Raw genomic sequence first — 16857 nt, 5'->3', positions numbered from 1 at the left:
CTTCATCTGGCTCAATGCAGCTTGACTCAACTACCTGCTGGAGGGAGGGGCGTCATGGTTGGCCAGAGAGGAGCTTTTGACCTGAATTGATCTTCTCATTCAAGTTCATGTCTGAGCTAATGAGAGGGTGCTTTGGGACTGTTTATCTTCAGTGTGTCTTTCTTGGCATCAGGGACCCCTGGTGTCTTACCCACATGTTGTCCAGTAGTAGAGTCATGTGTGATGAGATCCTGGCAGCACAGCTGTAAAAATAGCTATATAATGCATTAGCAAATCTTTCTCTCTTTTTTCCTTTGCATTTCCAGTTGCCAAGATCTTCAGAAGGAGATTTCCCTCCTCCAGGAGCAGATCTCTCACCTGCAGTTTGTGATTCACTCCCAGCATCAGAACCTGCGCAGTGTCATCCAGGAGGTCAGATTAATCGAGTGTTTCTCTGGTAGATGGTATGTTTACAGTGAAAAGACCAAATACGTGGGGCTTGTCTGGACTCTGTAAGCACTGAGATTCTTCTCTTCACTGACATATCCTTTTTATCCTCATGTAACGTGGCTCTGTTTTCAGTGTCTTCTTTTGTCTCTATGCCAACACCTGTGATGCTCTCAATGAAGATATTTGGGAAATTGTGTTTGCTCTTTAGATGTTTTGGTGATTTTTTTAAAAGTGTTCTGAGCAAGATAACGTACATGGTTCTTTAGAAGATTTTGTAGGTTAGGAGATTCAGCCCTTTCTTGAGGAAGAAATGATCTGTTTTTTAACCTCATAAATGGTTAATTTAGGTAGGGGTTGTGTGTTAGCACAGGGGTGTAGCCTGGCCCTTCTTCACTGGGAGCATCTTGGCAGGTGGGAGAGAAGAGGTCATCGTGATGGCAGCCAGATGGATGGTGAATTGCATCCTCATACAGTTTACGTCAAGATCTGTGTTGCTCTGGTTTGGGAATCTGCTTTAGACTTAAAACCAGACCTTCATTCATTTTTTTTAATTACTTAATATTTGTTTCTAAAAGGAGTCCTTCCAAATAATTCAAATGCCTTCTTGACACAAATGTAGCATTTGTGCTTGCTTGGCTAGGATCTCACGAAATGGCCAGGGTTGTGGCACTTGAGAGTCAGGTAGGACAGAGGGCTTATCCCATGTCTTTATTTCACAGATGAGAAAACTGAGGCCTACAATAGTTACATGGCAGAGCTGGCCTTGGAATCTACATGTTTCCTCTCTTCCAGCAGTCTCTGGACTTCATTACCCCACCTCCCCAGCTCCACGTTGCCTCTTAGCAGATGCTTTTCTTCCAAAGCAAAGTGGGCTCACCTTAATTTGCTGTTGGTTGACCAGATCTCCGCCGCAGGGAGCTTCCCTATGCCAGGCCATGGCCTTGAATCATGTCCACGGGCCTCTGCCTCTGCAGGATGAAAATATTAGGTGGCTGAGACACAGAAAAAGGACCAGTGTTGCTTCCCAAGGGAAGCATCCTGCTGATTTGGTTTAGACAGGTTTTCTAAAGATTAAAATGTTTAATCACATCGTCTGTGTACTCTCGTCCCCAGGTGCCAATTTGTCCTGCTGTTTTCTATAGCCTGTGGAGTCTGTTAATGCTTGGGATTTAATTTTGTTTATTTGATAAACATTATTTGACCACAGACACCTGTACAATTTCTGACTTAAGGAACTACTCTTTGTTGTCTGACAAGATTTTTTTCATTTGTGTTTCTTAATTCGTAGATGGAAGGCTTAAAAAATAATTTAAAAGAACAAGATAAAAGAATTGAAGATCTGAAAGAAAAAGTTAACATACTTGAAGCCCAGGTAAGGAGGGAATCTGTTGTGTATGTGTGTGTGTGAATGTGTGTGTGTATTCGTTGTATCTGTGAACCTGTGTATGAATGTGTCCTGTGTGTGTGTGTGCTTGTATATGATGGTGTGCCAGTGTGACACTGGGTCCAAGTCCATCTGTATGTGAATGTGTGTGCCTGTGTGATTGTGTGTGACTGTGTCAGTGTCTATGTGTGAATGTGTGTGTGTGTGTGTGTATGAGTGTCTTTTTGTGAGTGTGTGTGTGCATCTTCTATGCATAAGAATTATAGCTTTGTGGGGAGGTACTCAATAATTATAAAGCATTAAGTATTAAACATAATATTATATTATTAAATTATTAATATTAAATATTATTAAATCCTTGTTAAAAGTTTATTCCAATTTTCCGGAATACTTGCTCTACTGGGGAGACCCATGATACTATCTCTCGGTGTGGACTTGAATTAGAAGCTTGGTCAAGGCCACTCTTCTGTGAAGTCAGTTCTAGCTAGATAGCCGGGTTTCTGTCTCCTGTCTTTGCTTCTTCCCCACTGTCATGAGAAGTCCTCTTTCCTACTCTTTCTTCATCCACACTCATCAGGGTGTCCAAGCTTTGCCTCAGAGCTCACCTACTTCAAGAAGCTGATTGAAATTTTCTTGTTTCAGTGTTTTAAAATTTATCATAAAATTTTATAATTTACTGTGAGAAGACATACTTTTCTCCTGCCCAATCATCCCCTACTTGACTGGGGAAGCCCTTTTAGGCGTTCAGCTGCAGTCCTAGGTTGGTGGTACCCCTGCCTCACAGGAAGTACAGAGCCAAGCCGCATGGAGGTGGGAGCGCCTGAGGACCCCCAGGTGCCTCCAGCCCAGCTCTGCTTTGTACTCAATGCCACCCTGTCTATCTCTGTTGAAAGGCTCATTGCGGGCTGCCTAGACCTGGTCACCTTTTCTACTTCATACCTCAGTATTGTAACTTCTCTGTGTATCATGTTGTCCTGTCCTGTGGAGTACAGAGATGCTCTGCCTTCCATTGAAACCTCATTTTTTTGGAGCTGTTCTCTTCCCAGGACAGACCAGAGAGGAGCTCCATGGCTGTACTCCCAGCAGATGCCTCACCATTTCTTCCACCACCACCACATTCTTTCTGCTTTTCTCAAACAGAAGAAAAAATCATAGTAACATAAAGAGGTTGTGAATATTTTGCATCTTAAGTTTTGTAGCCATCTCCCTATTTTGCCATTTCAACCTTCCTAGAGGACCACAGTTCTCTATTCTAGAGGGTAAGCTCATCGAATCTCAGGCTTTCCTTAGATTCTCATCTAGGTAAGATGTAAACTGGTCAGTTTACATTAGATAATGTGATTCATGTCACACTAGAACCCCTTCCTCCTAACAAACATCTCCAAAGGCATTTCTTCATGGCTTTTCTTACATAATGGCCTTTTGGCAAATGTTACTTGATAAAATATTTTTTCTTATACATATTTTTCTTAGAATATTTTAATAACTATTTTTTCTTTTTTTATATAACTAACATATGTTCATTCATCCCGTACAAATTAGGGAATATGGATGAGCAAATATAACAAGAAAATCACTCAAACATACCGTCCAAGGGCAATTATTCAGCACAGTTGTGTATATCTCTATTTTGTTGGGAATTTTGTGCCTGTTACATACTTGTATATATATGTTAAAGATGTAGACTATATATGGCATCATTTTATTGTATTTTTAAACTTTTATTTGTTTCATCAACTTTTTCATACCACTAGTTACGTAAGTCTATAAATACTTATTGAGTGGCTACTATGGTATAGGCACTAAGTTTGGGTAAACAATGTTGAACAAAATAGACATGAGCCCTGCTCTCTGGAATTTACTACCTAGTGAGGGAGACAGATACAAATAAATTAACATGTAGCCACCAACATCATGGAAATGTTGTGCAAAGAAAGGACAAAATGCTTCGGGCAATAATACCTGGATGGAAGAATGTATATGAAACATTTAGATTGGTGGGTGGGAGCAATCTCTCTAAGAAAATGAATTTTGGTATGAACTTTGTGGAAAACTGGGTGGTAGGGCATGCCAGGTAGCCAGACAGGTGGCTATTGTAGGTGCTTCTAATCTATGAGAGCTGTAAATAGCAAAGGATGACATTGGAAAGATAGGAAGGGGCTAGATCATAAAAGGCCTTTAGTCCATGCTAAGGTCTCTTTTTCTCTATATAACAGTATAACAAGAAGGTCTTTGCTTACCAGTCAAATGAAATTTATATTCTTTTTGAAGAACCACCAAGGTTTCCACTGTTTTACTATGAAATAATTTAGTTAACTTAATCCCTACTATTGGATTGCTTTCCAGTATAGCTTTTGTAAACAGCAATGAATTCAACAGACTTGTACAAACATTGCTGATTATTTGTATAATTACTTCCTTCCTTAAGATAAATTTTTAGAAGTAGAATTGGTAACTCAAGGACTACATCCATTTTTAAGATTGTTGCTGTGTGCTCTCTGATTTTCCATGTGCGTTGGATCAGACATCTCCCTCAGCTGCCACAGCCCCACCGGCAGCTGCCTCTTCTCTTTCAGTTAACTCTTTACTCACCTTCTGTCTTTCAGTTCTGACATTTCAGATCTGCTAATAGTCCTCTTTTTTCCTCTTTATTATTAAGGGATTTCAATATTTAAAAATGCTTTGTTATCATTTTAATGAAATCTAAGAAAGTAGAGATGAAAAACACACATGCTCAGATTCCTGTTTTGAGCTGGGATTCTCATTTAGATCCAAGTTTATCTGTAATTCAAGGTGGTCTGGTGTGAGGTAGGGATCTAACTTTTTAGTTGTCTCATTTGATTGAGCAGTCTAGCCTTCCTTCATGAATTTGAAATGCTGATATATCCAGACTAAATTTTTATGCTGGAAATCTGTTCCAATGGTGTATGTGCCTATTTGGCTCCAATGCCCTACTGCTTTAATTATCATACATCTGTAATACATTTTAGTGCAGAGATTGTTGTCTTTCTCTGATCTTTCATTATGATCCCAGGCTCTGGCCATATCTAATTAAGTTCCAGCCCTCATCACAGAGTCAGGGCATCAGTGGTGCTACTGCTTCTAATTCAATCTTATGTTCTTTAGTTGTGTCTCATCCCCAAAGCTAATTTTATTTTTTTTACCATTTCTTTTTTTTTTTTAATTTTTAATTTTTTTTTAAATTTTTTATTTTTTTGGGGGGTACACCAGGTTCAATCATCTGTTTTTATACACATATCCCCATATTCCCTCCCTTCCTTGACTCCCCCCCCCTCAAGTCCCCCCCACCCTCCCTGCCCCAGTCCTCTAAGGCATCTTCCATCCTTGAGTTGGACTCCCGCTAATTTTTTTTTTAATTTTTTAAATTAATTTTATTTATTTATTTATTTATTTGCTGCATTGGCTCTTCGTTACTGTGCGGGCTTTCTTTATTTGCCGTGAGTGGGGGCTACTCTTCGTTGCAGTGTGTGCACTTCTCATTGCTGTGGCTTCTCTTGTTGCGTAGCACAGGCTCTAGGCTTGCAGGCTTCAGTAATTGTGGCACATGGGCTCAATAATTGTGGCTCGTGGGCTCTAGAGCGCAGGCTCAGCAGTTGTGGCGCACGGGCTTAGTTGCTCCGAGGCATGTGGAATCTTCCTGGCCCAGGGATTGAACCCCTGTCCCCGCGTTGGCAGGCAGATTCTTAACCACTGCGCCACCTGGGAAGCCCCCCAAAGCTAATTTTATTGTCCTAAGTAAACTGGCAACTTAACCCATACACTGCATTATCCAACTGGCCTTTTGGTGTAATTGTTAGACCAGAACAATGTATGTGTTTCTGTATCCCCAAATTTAGCAAATAATTGCTTACTAGCCACTCAGTGTGGTAGGAGGAAGCAACAGATTGTGTTCACTTCTTGGTTGGATGCAGTCTGCCCACACTGATGGGACGGCATCTCTCAGCACTGCCAAAGATTCTCTGTATGAAGCTGATTCAAACTACTATTTTTTAACATTCTCTTTTATTTAAAAAGGCTTCAACTTATAGCAGTATTGATGAATGTCTTTTATAATCTCAAAATTTATTATCTTCAGTAGATAAATCATTACCTTCACTGCAGGGAATGTTATAATGCCCATTTCAGCTTTAAAAAGCCCATCCAAGCCACATTAATTTGTTTATTCAGCAAATAGTTTTGTGTGTTTATGATGTACCAGGAAATGTTCTAAGTGGTAGGTATATGGTATGAACAGGACACACTATCCTGACCTCATCTAGCTTTATTTTAATTGAAGGTACATACAATAAATACATAAACAAGTAAATACATAACTTAATTAGGGAGGGGTAACTACTCCAAGAAGAACAGAACAGTTATAAAGTGATGGGAGTCAGGAAGGGCATCTCTGAGCCTGTGATCTTAGACCAGGTATCTGAATTGAGTGCTTGAGCTGGAGTGAACCCGTTTCTTGTCTAGCCTTAGTCAGTGCTTCGTTGTGAAGATCTGAAACTGGGAGGACATATGCAGGGGTGTACTGTCTTGCACTACAAACTTAAGACTATGACCTATTTTGAAATAACAGTGAGAGCTGATTCCATTTATAAAAAATTGGTCACCAGAGCTGAACAACCCGTCAACTTTCTAAACCACACGGACAGCATAGTTTTCTCATCCATAATAAAGACACTCGTCTCTTTTAAGGCATGCTACATACTTCATTTTGTTTAAGCTACTCTGGGAGAAAGTTATTATTTACTACATTCTCTAAGGGATTAAACTGAGATTCAGAGAAGTTAAGACACTTGTTCAAAATCACTCAGCTGCATTTGTCTTCCTGACTTTGAAGCACAGGCTTTTCTTCCCCAAATAGCTACTAATCTGGGTGATCAAATAAGTGTGTTATATGCAGATAAGCGTGTGTGTTGGTATACACACCCACATGTATATATATTTAGAAATGATGTATATTTCTACATATTTAGAATATATATTTAGAAATGAATAGTTATAATGTTAAATCTGCAGGATGATTTATATGTATTTTACCCATTGTCACACTTACTACATTACATTTTTTTGTTTTCTAATTTTTTGAGTCATGGAAATGAATACTTTTTTTTCCCCCTGTATATTCTTTTCTATCCTAGCAAGGATTTCCACCCCCCACTCCTCAAGGGGGATAAAATTCACTCATCTAACTCTGTTCTTTTTTTTTCCCTTTTCAATCTTTAAGTATTTTGAACCTCTTAAGTATCACAAGAAAATTTCTGCTTAACTCTGCCAAAATTATTTACTTTTCTTTCTACTTTGGCATATCTTTCATCATCTTAATTTACAGCTCTGAAATTCATCTCACATTTCACGCATTTCTAACTTCTTCACTAATGACATGCTCAAATGGAGATGCATCTTCAGAAATTACTCCATTTTCTAGACTTTGAAGAGTATCCTACTTTATGTAATCACCATCATCCCTAAAATTTAATTTACTTCCAAGAGCATGTTGCTAGAAATTTAAGTATGCAAAAGTTAGGTTCTTTTGGAAAACTGAGTCAATGAACTATCCTTGGATAGCATCATAATAATGGTGGACTTACTCTGGTCAGTGGTTTGTAATTCTGTAAGTCAATGATGTAAATAAAACTCATGCATTTGGTTGTTTTAGTTAAAGGAAAGCATAGGAAAGCCCATGAATCAAAAATAAAGACCTTCATCCAGTGGATGAAATAAATCAATACAGAAGTTGAACTATATGAAAATAAAGACAGTCTAAGGTGGTAACTCTTGTGCTTCTGTATTGTTTGGAACCCAACAACTTGAGAAAGTAGGAGTTTATTTTGGAAAAACTCCAAATAGCTTCTACATACTTGTCCAGCCACAGAAATATTTTTATTCCATTGCATGTTGTCATCATGATATTGTGTTTCAAGTTGTGCTTTGTAACTTGTAAAGTACTGTACAGAGAGGAGTTTTTCTCAGCCACGTACTTGGCCCTGATATATGCCTGCACTTGTTTGGAGTGTATATTCAATTTATCTCCAGTATACAAGGAACATATTTACCATCAATTTGTCAGATCTGAAGTACACTTCCTGGGTGAGACTTAAGTGCTTAACTCTTGAAATATCACAGTGAAATGATTCATTTGTGAAGATTTTTGCTCCATCCTTTAGTTATTATTCCATGTAGATGCTGAGGGATAGAAAGCACAAAATTCATATCTTGTCTCTGCTTTCTTTAGTTCAGTGGTTCTTCATCTTAACTGCACATTAGTATCACTTGTGGAGTTTTGAAAACTCCTGAACGCAAATTAAATGGAAACTTTGGGGGTAGGACCCAGGCATCACTGGATTGTAAATCTCCCAGGTAATTCCAATATACAACCAACACTGAAAACCACTCCTTCAGTCCAATGGCTCTTCAATGTGAGCAGACATCAGAATCATCTGGTGAGCATCTTAACACACATCAACTGGCCACCCCAGATTTCTGATCCAATGGCTTGGTTGGGAATTGAGGACTTGTAGTTCTAGTAAGTTCCTAGGGGATATTGAGATTGTTGATTCCAGGATTACACTTTAAGAACTGTGCCTTCATCTTTCTTCTCTCCCTTTTTTCCACCTAACCCATTTCACCTTGTCTTCAAGGTCCAGGTTAAACCTCATTGTGTAGGAAAATTATTCTAGTCACACTGATTTCTGTTTATACCTTTTATGTAGTAATGAATTACTGGCATCTCTTTGAATTATATTTATTTATTTACTTATTTATTTATTATTTTTTAATGGTCACATGTTTGTTTTATCACCTCTACCATGTATGGATGCTGTGTACCTAAAGGGAAGATGCTATGCTTTCTTGTGCTGTTTCACATTCCCTCTGCTCCTGGCATGGTGCTGCAGACATGGCGTGGTGCTGCAGACCTGGCGTGGCAGGGACTGTGTAACTGGGTGTATTGCTGGCAGGGTGTTGGGGGTGGGGGGTGGGGAATGATTCTTCACTGGAAAGACTCACTTTCCGGAGCTGTATAAATTATTTGGCTTGGCTGAGTTGTAGAGAAAGTACTGTGTCTGGACTAGGAAGACCTGAATTTGTGGGGGTTTTTGTTTGTTTTTCCTTTCCTTTTGTGTGTGTGTGTGTGTGTGTGTGTTAATTTTTATTGGAGTATAGTTGCTTTACAATGCTGTGTTAGTTTTAACTGTACAGCAAAGGGAATCAACTGTACTTACACATATATTCCCTCTTTTTTGGATTTCCTTCCCATTTATAGGAGGACCTGACTTTGAATCTAAGTTCTGCCCTGAACAAGATGCTGGACATTTAAACTCTTCAGATCTCAGTTTTTTGTTATAATAATGGTCCTTGGACTAGAAAATCATAACCAACTGCCTTTAAGTCTTAAAATCTGTGCCAGACACCCAGCTGAGTAGTTTGCATATCTTTATCTCATTTCAGAACCTGTGAAGAAGGGACTATGAACATATCTATTAATATGAATGAGGAAATTAGGCACAGAGGGGATAAGTAACCTAAATGAGGTCACACAGCTAGTAAGTGGTTGTGCTAGAATTTGTACCTGAAAACGTAAATGCTTACAGTTCCTGTTATTAGCCATTGCATTATCTCCCAAAATTCCAAAGGTGCTTCCAGATTTAAAATATTATGATCTCATGATATCTGTTTCTTCCACCTTATACGAGGCTGAGTCAAAAATTATCCACACTCCGGTTATATTAAAACTTCTGCAAATTCTACAGCCAGAGTGCGGATAATTTTTGACTCATCTTCGTGTATGCTAGGCAGGGCGTGTATCATTTACCACAAGTACAGAGATAAAGAAACTGAGGCTTCAATGAGAAAACTGAGGCTAAGGATGCTGGGAACCTAAAGAACAGATGGTGCCTATTTTCATGGAGTTTCTAATCAAGATTGCACAAGAAAGACAAATGTGTAATCAATACTGTGGGTGTCTTTCAGAAGGTTCTTTAATAAAATTCTTTCATGAAGTTCTTTGCATCTGTCCATATAAAAGAAACTGTAAAGTGAAACAGAGAGTTCAGCTGTTGCATTTCAGAGGCTAAGTCAGGATACTATATTTGAATCCCTTGGTAAATGATGCATTTTTCAAGGTTTGTTTATATTTTCAGAAGTAATATTTGGGGGCTCTCAACTGGCTACATTCTGTGTTCTAATAGAGTGACTGGAACAACAAACTTCCTGCTAAGGAGGGATGTAGGTGGTGGGTCGACCAGAAACACTAAGCCCCTGGCTAGTAAATGTGCTAACTATGCAATCTCTACACATTTTTTTTTTTCTATTTTAGAACAAAGAACTTAAAACCAAGGTGGCATTCTGGTCTGAAACTCCTAGGACGAAGGTATCCAAGGCGGTCTCTACAAGGTAAGGCTTTTCTTCCACCACTGCCATCTGCCTTCATGACCTCTGTTGAACATAATTGACATTCATCCCACTTGAGAAAGACTCCAATTGATTAATACTTCTGTGATCATGTGTTTATGGCCTCTCTCCCAGTTCTTTGAGAGTGGGAAGTGTATTAATCTTGTTCACCACTAAATCCTTGAAGCCTGATGTATGAATATTTACTTTATGAGTAAATGAATGAATAAATTTAGATATCTTTTTTCTTCTTCTTTGGCATAAAACAAGCCCAGTCTTGGCTTCAACACTTACTCCAAACAGTACAGATTATCCCCTCTACTATCCTTGTTTCTCTACTGCTCATATTTTCTGTGCCACTGATGGGCATTTTAATCATAAATCTTGTGTATTTATTTAAATTTCCATGTCTGTATCTCAGATCAAATAGACTATAAATGTCAAGAGGGCAGGGTTAGCTGCTTGTTTTTCACTTTATTTCCTGCATTGTTAAGGACTGGTATCAACAACTACCTAATAGTGAATGAATGAAGCAATGATAATGACCCCTAAAGGAATGGAAGTGATAGTTGAAACCATCAAATCACTTTCTAATGTTGACAGAATCTGAAGTGACAGGTTTGGAGAAAAAAAGAAAAAAGAAAAAAAAAAAAAAGACTTCTGGGCTCAAATCTCATTTCCATAATACTCCATGAAATTATCACTTAAAAGAAAACATAGTCTGTAATTACATGAATCATTTAGAAAGTGATTAAAAACTTCCTGTTCTAGCAGCTTTTGAATTTCCTAGTCTGGTCTCTCTCTAGGGCAGAAACCCATTTTCTGAAACTCTCTTCTGCACAGTGCCTGACGTGGAGAATCAGGTCCCCTATGATTAGCATCAGTCTAAGAATTCAGGTGGATCCGTTGCCCTCTTCAAGACACCCTATAACCGTGCTTCACTTTGCTAATGATGTATGTAATTAGAGACTAGAGATGAAGCCATCATGGATCAAGTTTTCTAAAGCGTTTGGGCCCCCAGATGCTAAGTTATTAACTTTTTGGCCAATAGCCCTGCAACATCTAATAAAGAAAAATTAAGCCCCAGAAGTATTAAAGGAGGAAGTGAAATGCCCACATTTCAGAAGCAGTGAGAGAAGCAGACACTTCAGAGCAGGAAGAGATGAAAAGTTTAGAATAGAAAAGCAAGCATAACTTTCCAAGGGAAGGGAGGATGGTCAGTTTTAGTTCCCTTACCGGATACATTCTCTTAGGGTAGTGAGGTATCATGGTCAACCTCAGCTGTTTTGACCCTGGAGGGAATGGAACCAGAGTGGAGCAGAGGAGGGAGAAATAGATGGTCTTCATGATGTACTGACTTCAGTATTGAGTGCTGAGACTTGCGCTGGTACAGAGGGGAAGGGTTTGAGAGAATGACTTATACGACCAGTTCTTTAGCTGCAGTTCATTAAGTAATGGTTTTAATGACTTTTTTTTCTCCCTATGACTGGGGAGAGGTCAAATGGGAAATTTTCCGAATTGAAATAGGGAAGCTAAAATGAATATGCCCTTCGTTTTATGATTTTGATAGAAATTCCAATAGCAATGATATATCTATAATGGCAGGTCTCACGTTTGCAAAAGGAAATCTAGCCAATCGGCTGTTTGAAAAGGTAAGTGGTAGTGTGGTTTGGTAAGTCTAGATTCACCAACATAGAATGGAATTATGACTCTCGGGAGGAATTGGAGTATAAAAATAGCCATTAATGCAAAGAAAAAAAGAATCACATATATTTAAAAATTAATCTTGGCAAATCTCTTAAATCAGAGAATTCTTTCAGTTAGTACGAGAAAACAAGTTTTTTTTCCCCCCAAGCATTAGAACATATAGATGTTTCTTGAGTTGAACACCAATGAAAGGGTTTGCTGGATATTAAGGATCCGGTTGTTACAAAACAACAAAACAGCAACAATAAGACACACATATATACATATATGTGTACATACGTGTGTGCACAAATATTGATGTGTGTGTGTATATTTGTGTGTGTGTATATATATATATATATTTTTAAACTAGACTCACACAGTGAAGAGAGAATTTTAGGCTGTGAGAAACCCACAGAACTAAAACATCCTGAAGGAACAATCGATTTATCTGTCCCATCTCCAAGTCACTCTGGTTCATGTCTTCACTGAGTAGAAGGGCAGACACAAGCTCTAGCTCTTTCTCCCTCCTGTCCTCTTACAATCAGATCCACTTACATAAGGTTAATGCATCCATAACATGCTTCTGCTGTGTCTTATGGGGAATTAGAATCGGTCAATTAACCATCATCCATTCAGTTAAAGCAATTAGTTCAGACTTGGAAGTACAGCAGTAGTGGAGATGGTAATGGAGGTGGTACAGCAGTTATATCAATAAAGTTTTATGTGCTTGATTTTGATAATTGTGTGGTCTTCTCCACAGTGAGTTGAAGACTGAAGGCACGACCCCATATTTGATGTTGGTTAGGCTACGGAAATGAGCTGCTGGGCTGAAGATCGGAATGAGAAAGATCACTATCTGGGTCTTATTTATTTCTTGAAACACAGTCTAAATTTACATATTAAACTGCTCAATGCCAGTATTTAATGGAATTTATTGTATTATATTTAATATGTACATCAATGGCTTTGCAGGAAGGTAACATTTCAGAAAATCAAACAAATATATATTCAAGGAAAGGAACTCTTTCTTCAAAACTTACTAAGTGGATGAAGAAACTGGATGCTTTCCCACGAAGGAAGATGAATTTTGCTTTAAACTTAAAAAAAAATCTGAAATTTTTTTGGGCAGTTTTTTTTCAAGGAACTGGTTAAGGGGTTAAGATTGTCAGCTCTGACCTTTTGATAGTGGTTTTTATGTACAGTCATCCCTCCGTATCCACAGGAGATTGGTTCCAGGAGCCCCTTCGAGTACCAAAACCCATGTGGATGCTCAAGTCCCATAAATAAAGTGGCGGAGTGCAGTTGACTCTCTGTATCCATGGTTTCCACATCCGCGGATGCAACCAATGTCGGTGTGGAAACTGCGGGTACAGAGGGCCGACTGTATACAAATATAAGGAAGAATGTACAGGCATACTTCCTTTCACTGCATTTCACAGACTCTATGCTTTTTACGAATTGAAGGTTTGTGACAACCTCGCATTGTCAGATGATGGTTAGCATATTTTAGCAATAAAGTGTTTTTAAATTAAGGTATGTATACTGATTTTTTAAACAATGCTATTGCACACTTAACAGGCTACAATATAGCATAAACATAGCTCTTAGATGCACTGGGAAACCAGAAATTTCACGCGACTAGCTTTACTGTGATATTCTCTTTATTGTGGTGCTCTGGTACTGAACCTGCGATATGTCTGTATGTGTGTGTATGTGTGTGAATAAATGATGTATTTTAAAGTTGACTTTTGGATAATACGAAATATCTTACCATAATATAAATTCATCTCCCAACCCATGATTGGTGGGAGAGTTATTCTCTACTGAATTAAGGGTAGAAAAAGGTAGAAAAGATTCTTTTTAACTAATTACCCAACCCACAGAACCCTCTGAAGTCAAGAATCCTGGCTACCTCATCACACCTTAGGAGGCCACCGTTCTTCAGTTGGGATTGAACTTTGGTTGCTAGAGGCAACTCACACATCAGCACAAAGAGATGCACTTTGTGACTAATTTTCTTTTCAATCTTCGTTAATATTATCTAAGTAAAATGTATGAGGGAAAGAATAGAACAGTGCTGTTAGCTCTTACCTCCATAAAAAGGTATTTGTTAAGGGTTCAAAGGGACAATGGCTGCTGTCTGCAGCCATGAAGAATCTGAATTCATGAACTTGGCATTATATGTCTAGTGCTTTTGTGAAACTGTGCTTAAATTTTGATACATGCATTCATTATAGTGGAATTTGTGATTGCTATAAGTAAAAGAGAACTCTAACTTGTAGAAATGCAAACATACTGACACTCAGGAAAGCAGAACCCACTTCAGCTAAAGGCATAATGGGAGACCTTTGTCCTTCTAAAGGTGAATTACTTGTAGGCTTTCTGATCATTCTCTTTGGTGTATAACGAAATATTTTCTCAGGAAAGATGCTTCATGCCTTTCAAGGTGGCATGTGAAACATCTGTGTGATCTATGAAATATTTAAAAGTATTCACTAGTGAGATGAAGTCATGTCTTTACAAATTCAGCAAAGTACTATAATCCTTGCAATGTTGCATAACTGTGTGTGAGGTTCATACTTCTTGGTTTTTATTGCTTTGTAGTTTTTAAGGTGTGGTTCTCTAATAACATTTAGGTCACAGTCACCCTATGCCAGGAACAGTTGTAAGTACTTCACCCGCATTAATTGCTTTGATCCTCCCAACAACCCTCTGTTTTCAGAGGAGGATACTCTGAGCGATTAGGTAAGTTTCCTAACTGCTAACTATGGAACAAACATTTGAACCTTTGACTTGGCTATTGATACCCCTGCCTGCTCACTTGGTGGTCTGAGATCCCTCCCAGATATAGAAATGTTTCTCTTTTTGCTACTTTAACCACCACAGCTTTTTTGCTGGCTTTCTACACCACACTGTGGATGACAGTCAGAAACAACACTTGCTATTTAGGTAAACATTTTGCTGAGATGAGTTGGCCTTTCACTGTTGAGGTACTTAGTTCAGAAAAACTTCTCTGCTAAAAATCTACTTATTTTACCTTTGTTATTCATGCCTTTATGCCACCTTGAAGATTTTTGGTAGAATGCATTTCCTGGCACATGTGTAGCAATATCGGGATCATGAACTCTGCTTTAAGCATCTGCAGTGTGGTAGGAGATTTCACCTTTCACGTGGAGATCACTTAAGTTCCTCTTATACCCCAGCCATCATGCTGGGTTGTAATAAATGTGAGCTTTTGGAATGGACCCATCTAACTGACGTAACAACCTGGATGATTTCCATTAGAATAATGTATTCTAAAATCAAAAACAGAAAGACACTGTTGGATTTTATTTGCGTTTCACTATATTCATTTTTGAACACAGAAGGACAGTTCAATGTAATGCATAGGACCTGATGATGTGGTCTCCAGCTTCACTTTGGGATGGTGTTTGGATCTCTTGAGAATAGGAATGAGCAGCTTCAGAAGCCTGAAAAGATCTGAACTCTTCAAATACAAAAACATTGTTTTATTAACATCAGTAGATCATTTATTTGTCATGTGTGGATTATTTCCAATCTCCTCATCATTTCAGCTTCATCATTTGAATTGTTTCTTTAAATAAACATTCCTGAGTGATAAAAAAAAAAAACCATTACAATAGAGAATGAAATTTATTAGTCTAAAAGTAGCACCACACAGAAAATACAAAAACAAAAACCATTAGCTCAATTGTAGTCAAGATATTTGTACTTATAATTATACTAATCAAAATTGGATAAGAAGGTCTGAGGTGGGCTTTGAAGTAAATACATGAAGGTGGGAAATGAAAAGAAACTTAGTTTCACTTTGATTACATATATTGTTATAAATTATCATTAAGAAATATTTAAACAATTGGTGTAGTATATACCATTTGATTGTGATATGCCTTAAATAAAGAAAATTGATGCCATAGTTTGTGGGGTTTTGTTTCTTTTTACATTAAAATTATTATGCATAAATGAATTAAGCAGTTGTTATTTGACTGCTCATGATAATATAACCCATAGTAAATAGATTATTTTTGTCAGTGAGCATACATTTAGATAGCTCTTGAATTTTTCTCCTATTTTTCCCTGAACCCAAATTAACAGCAAAAGTAATTTATTACATTTTTATTCTAAATTTGAAAAAAATGGTAGCATTATAATATTAAGAACACACAAACACTTATCGAATTCTTCCATATTGCTTCACTTTGAAAATTCTTACTTGACCTGAAGTCTTCTGATCTGAAAATAACTATAGAATCTTTATCAATATCAGAGTAGGGATCTAATCTATCAATAACTAAAAATTCTTTAAACAAATATCATAATCATGATAATTCCTCTCCTACTTTTCTTCCTTCCTTCCTTCATATTGGAATATAACCCAACTGTAAAAATCAATCACAAATCTTACCATAATGGATAAATATCAGATTATACACTTGAAAAAGTCCAGAAGAAAAACAGAGGACATACCGTATGATTTTATGGGGACAGAAAGCAAATCAGTATTGGAGGATAGGAGTAGAGGAAGAGAGTGAAAGAATCAAAGAAACATTGGGGTGTACTAGCAATGTTCAGTGTGTGGTGATTTTTCGTGGGTATGTTTCATGACAAAAAAATCAATAAATAGTACGATTTAAACATTTACTTCAATAAAGTAGTAAAAAAATTTTAAGTTAACGCTACGTTATTCTACAATGCACTCAATCAGTTTCTCACACAAGATTCATTCATTTCTTTCACCAAATATTTATTGGGGCTCCCTATTTGCCAGACACTGTTCTAGATGCTAAGGTGACAGCAGTGGGGAGAGGGAAGAGGGTACACGTGGCAGGGAAGAGAGAAAAGGGAAAAATCTCTACCTTCATGGAAATATCTTCTAATGATGAGGAACAGATAATAAACTCAGGGAAGTTCCCGTGAACTGTGAAGAACAGTGA

At 37.8% G+C, this 16857-nt stretch overlaps 1 protein-coding gene across 11 annotated transcripts in view; it reads left to right on the top strand.

The window, feature by feature from the left end:
• CCDC68 (coiled-coil domain containing 68) overlaps positions 1–15831 on the top strand; it is a 50694-nt gene extending 34863 nt beyond the window's left edge. For 5 of the 11 annotated variants that reach the window (XM_057700324.1, XM_057700326.1, XM_057700328.1 and 2 more), the window contains 4 exons: positions 306–411; positions 1718–1801; positions 10140–10216; positions 12663–15831. In XM_057700324.1, the coding sequence (XP_057556307.1) occupies positions 306–411; positions 1718–1801; positions 10140–10216; positions 12663–12720 (325 nt within the window). In that variant the 3' untranslated portion in view covers positions 12721–15831. Of the gene's footprint in view, positions 1–305; positions 412–1717; positions 1802–9086; positions 10217–11818 lie in introns of all 11 variants that reach the window. The other 6 variants (XR_009048133.1, XR_009048130.1, XR_009048131.1 and 3 more) reach the window with 6 other exon arrangements.
• Positions 15832–16857: the final 1026 nt, after the last annotated feature.

Source organism: Hippopotamus amphibius, chromosome 11 (assembly GCF_030028045.1).
Source record: "Hippopotamus amphibius kiboko isolate mHipAmp2 chromosome 11, mHipAmp2.hap2, whole genome shotgun sequence".
In the NCBI taxonomy this organism is placed as follows: domain Eukaryota; kingdom Metazoa; phylum Chordata; class Mammalia; order Artiodactyla; family Hippopotamidae; genus Hippopotamus; species Hippopotamus amphibius.
Note: the sequence above shows the minus strand (reverse complement) of the source record. Positions and strands in the feature narration are given on the sequence as shown.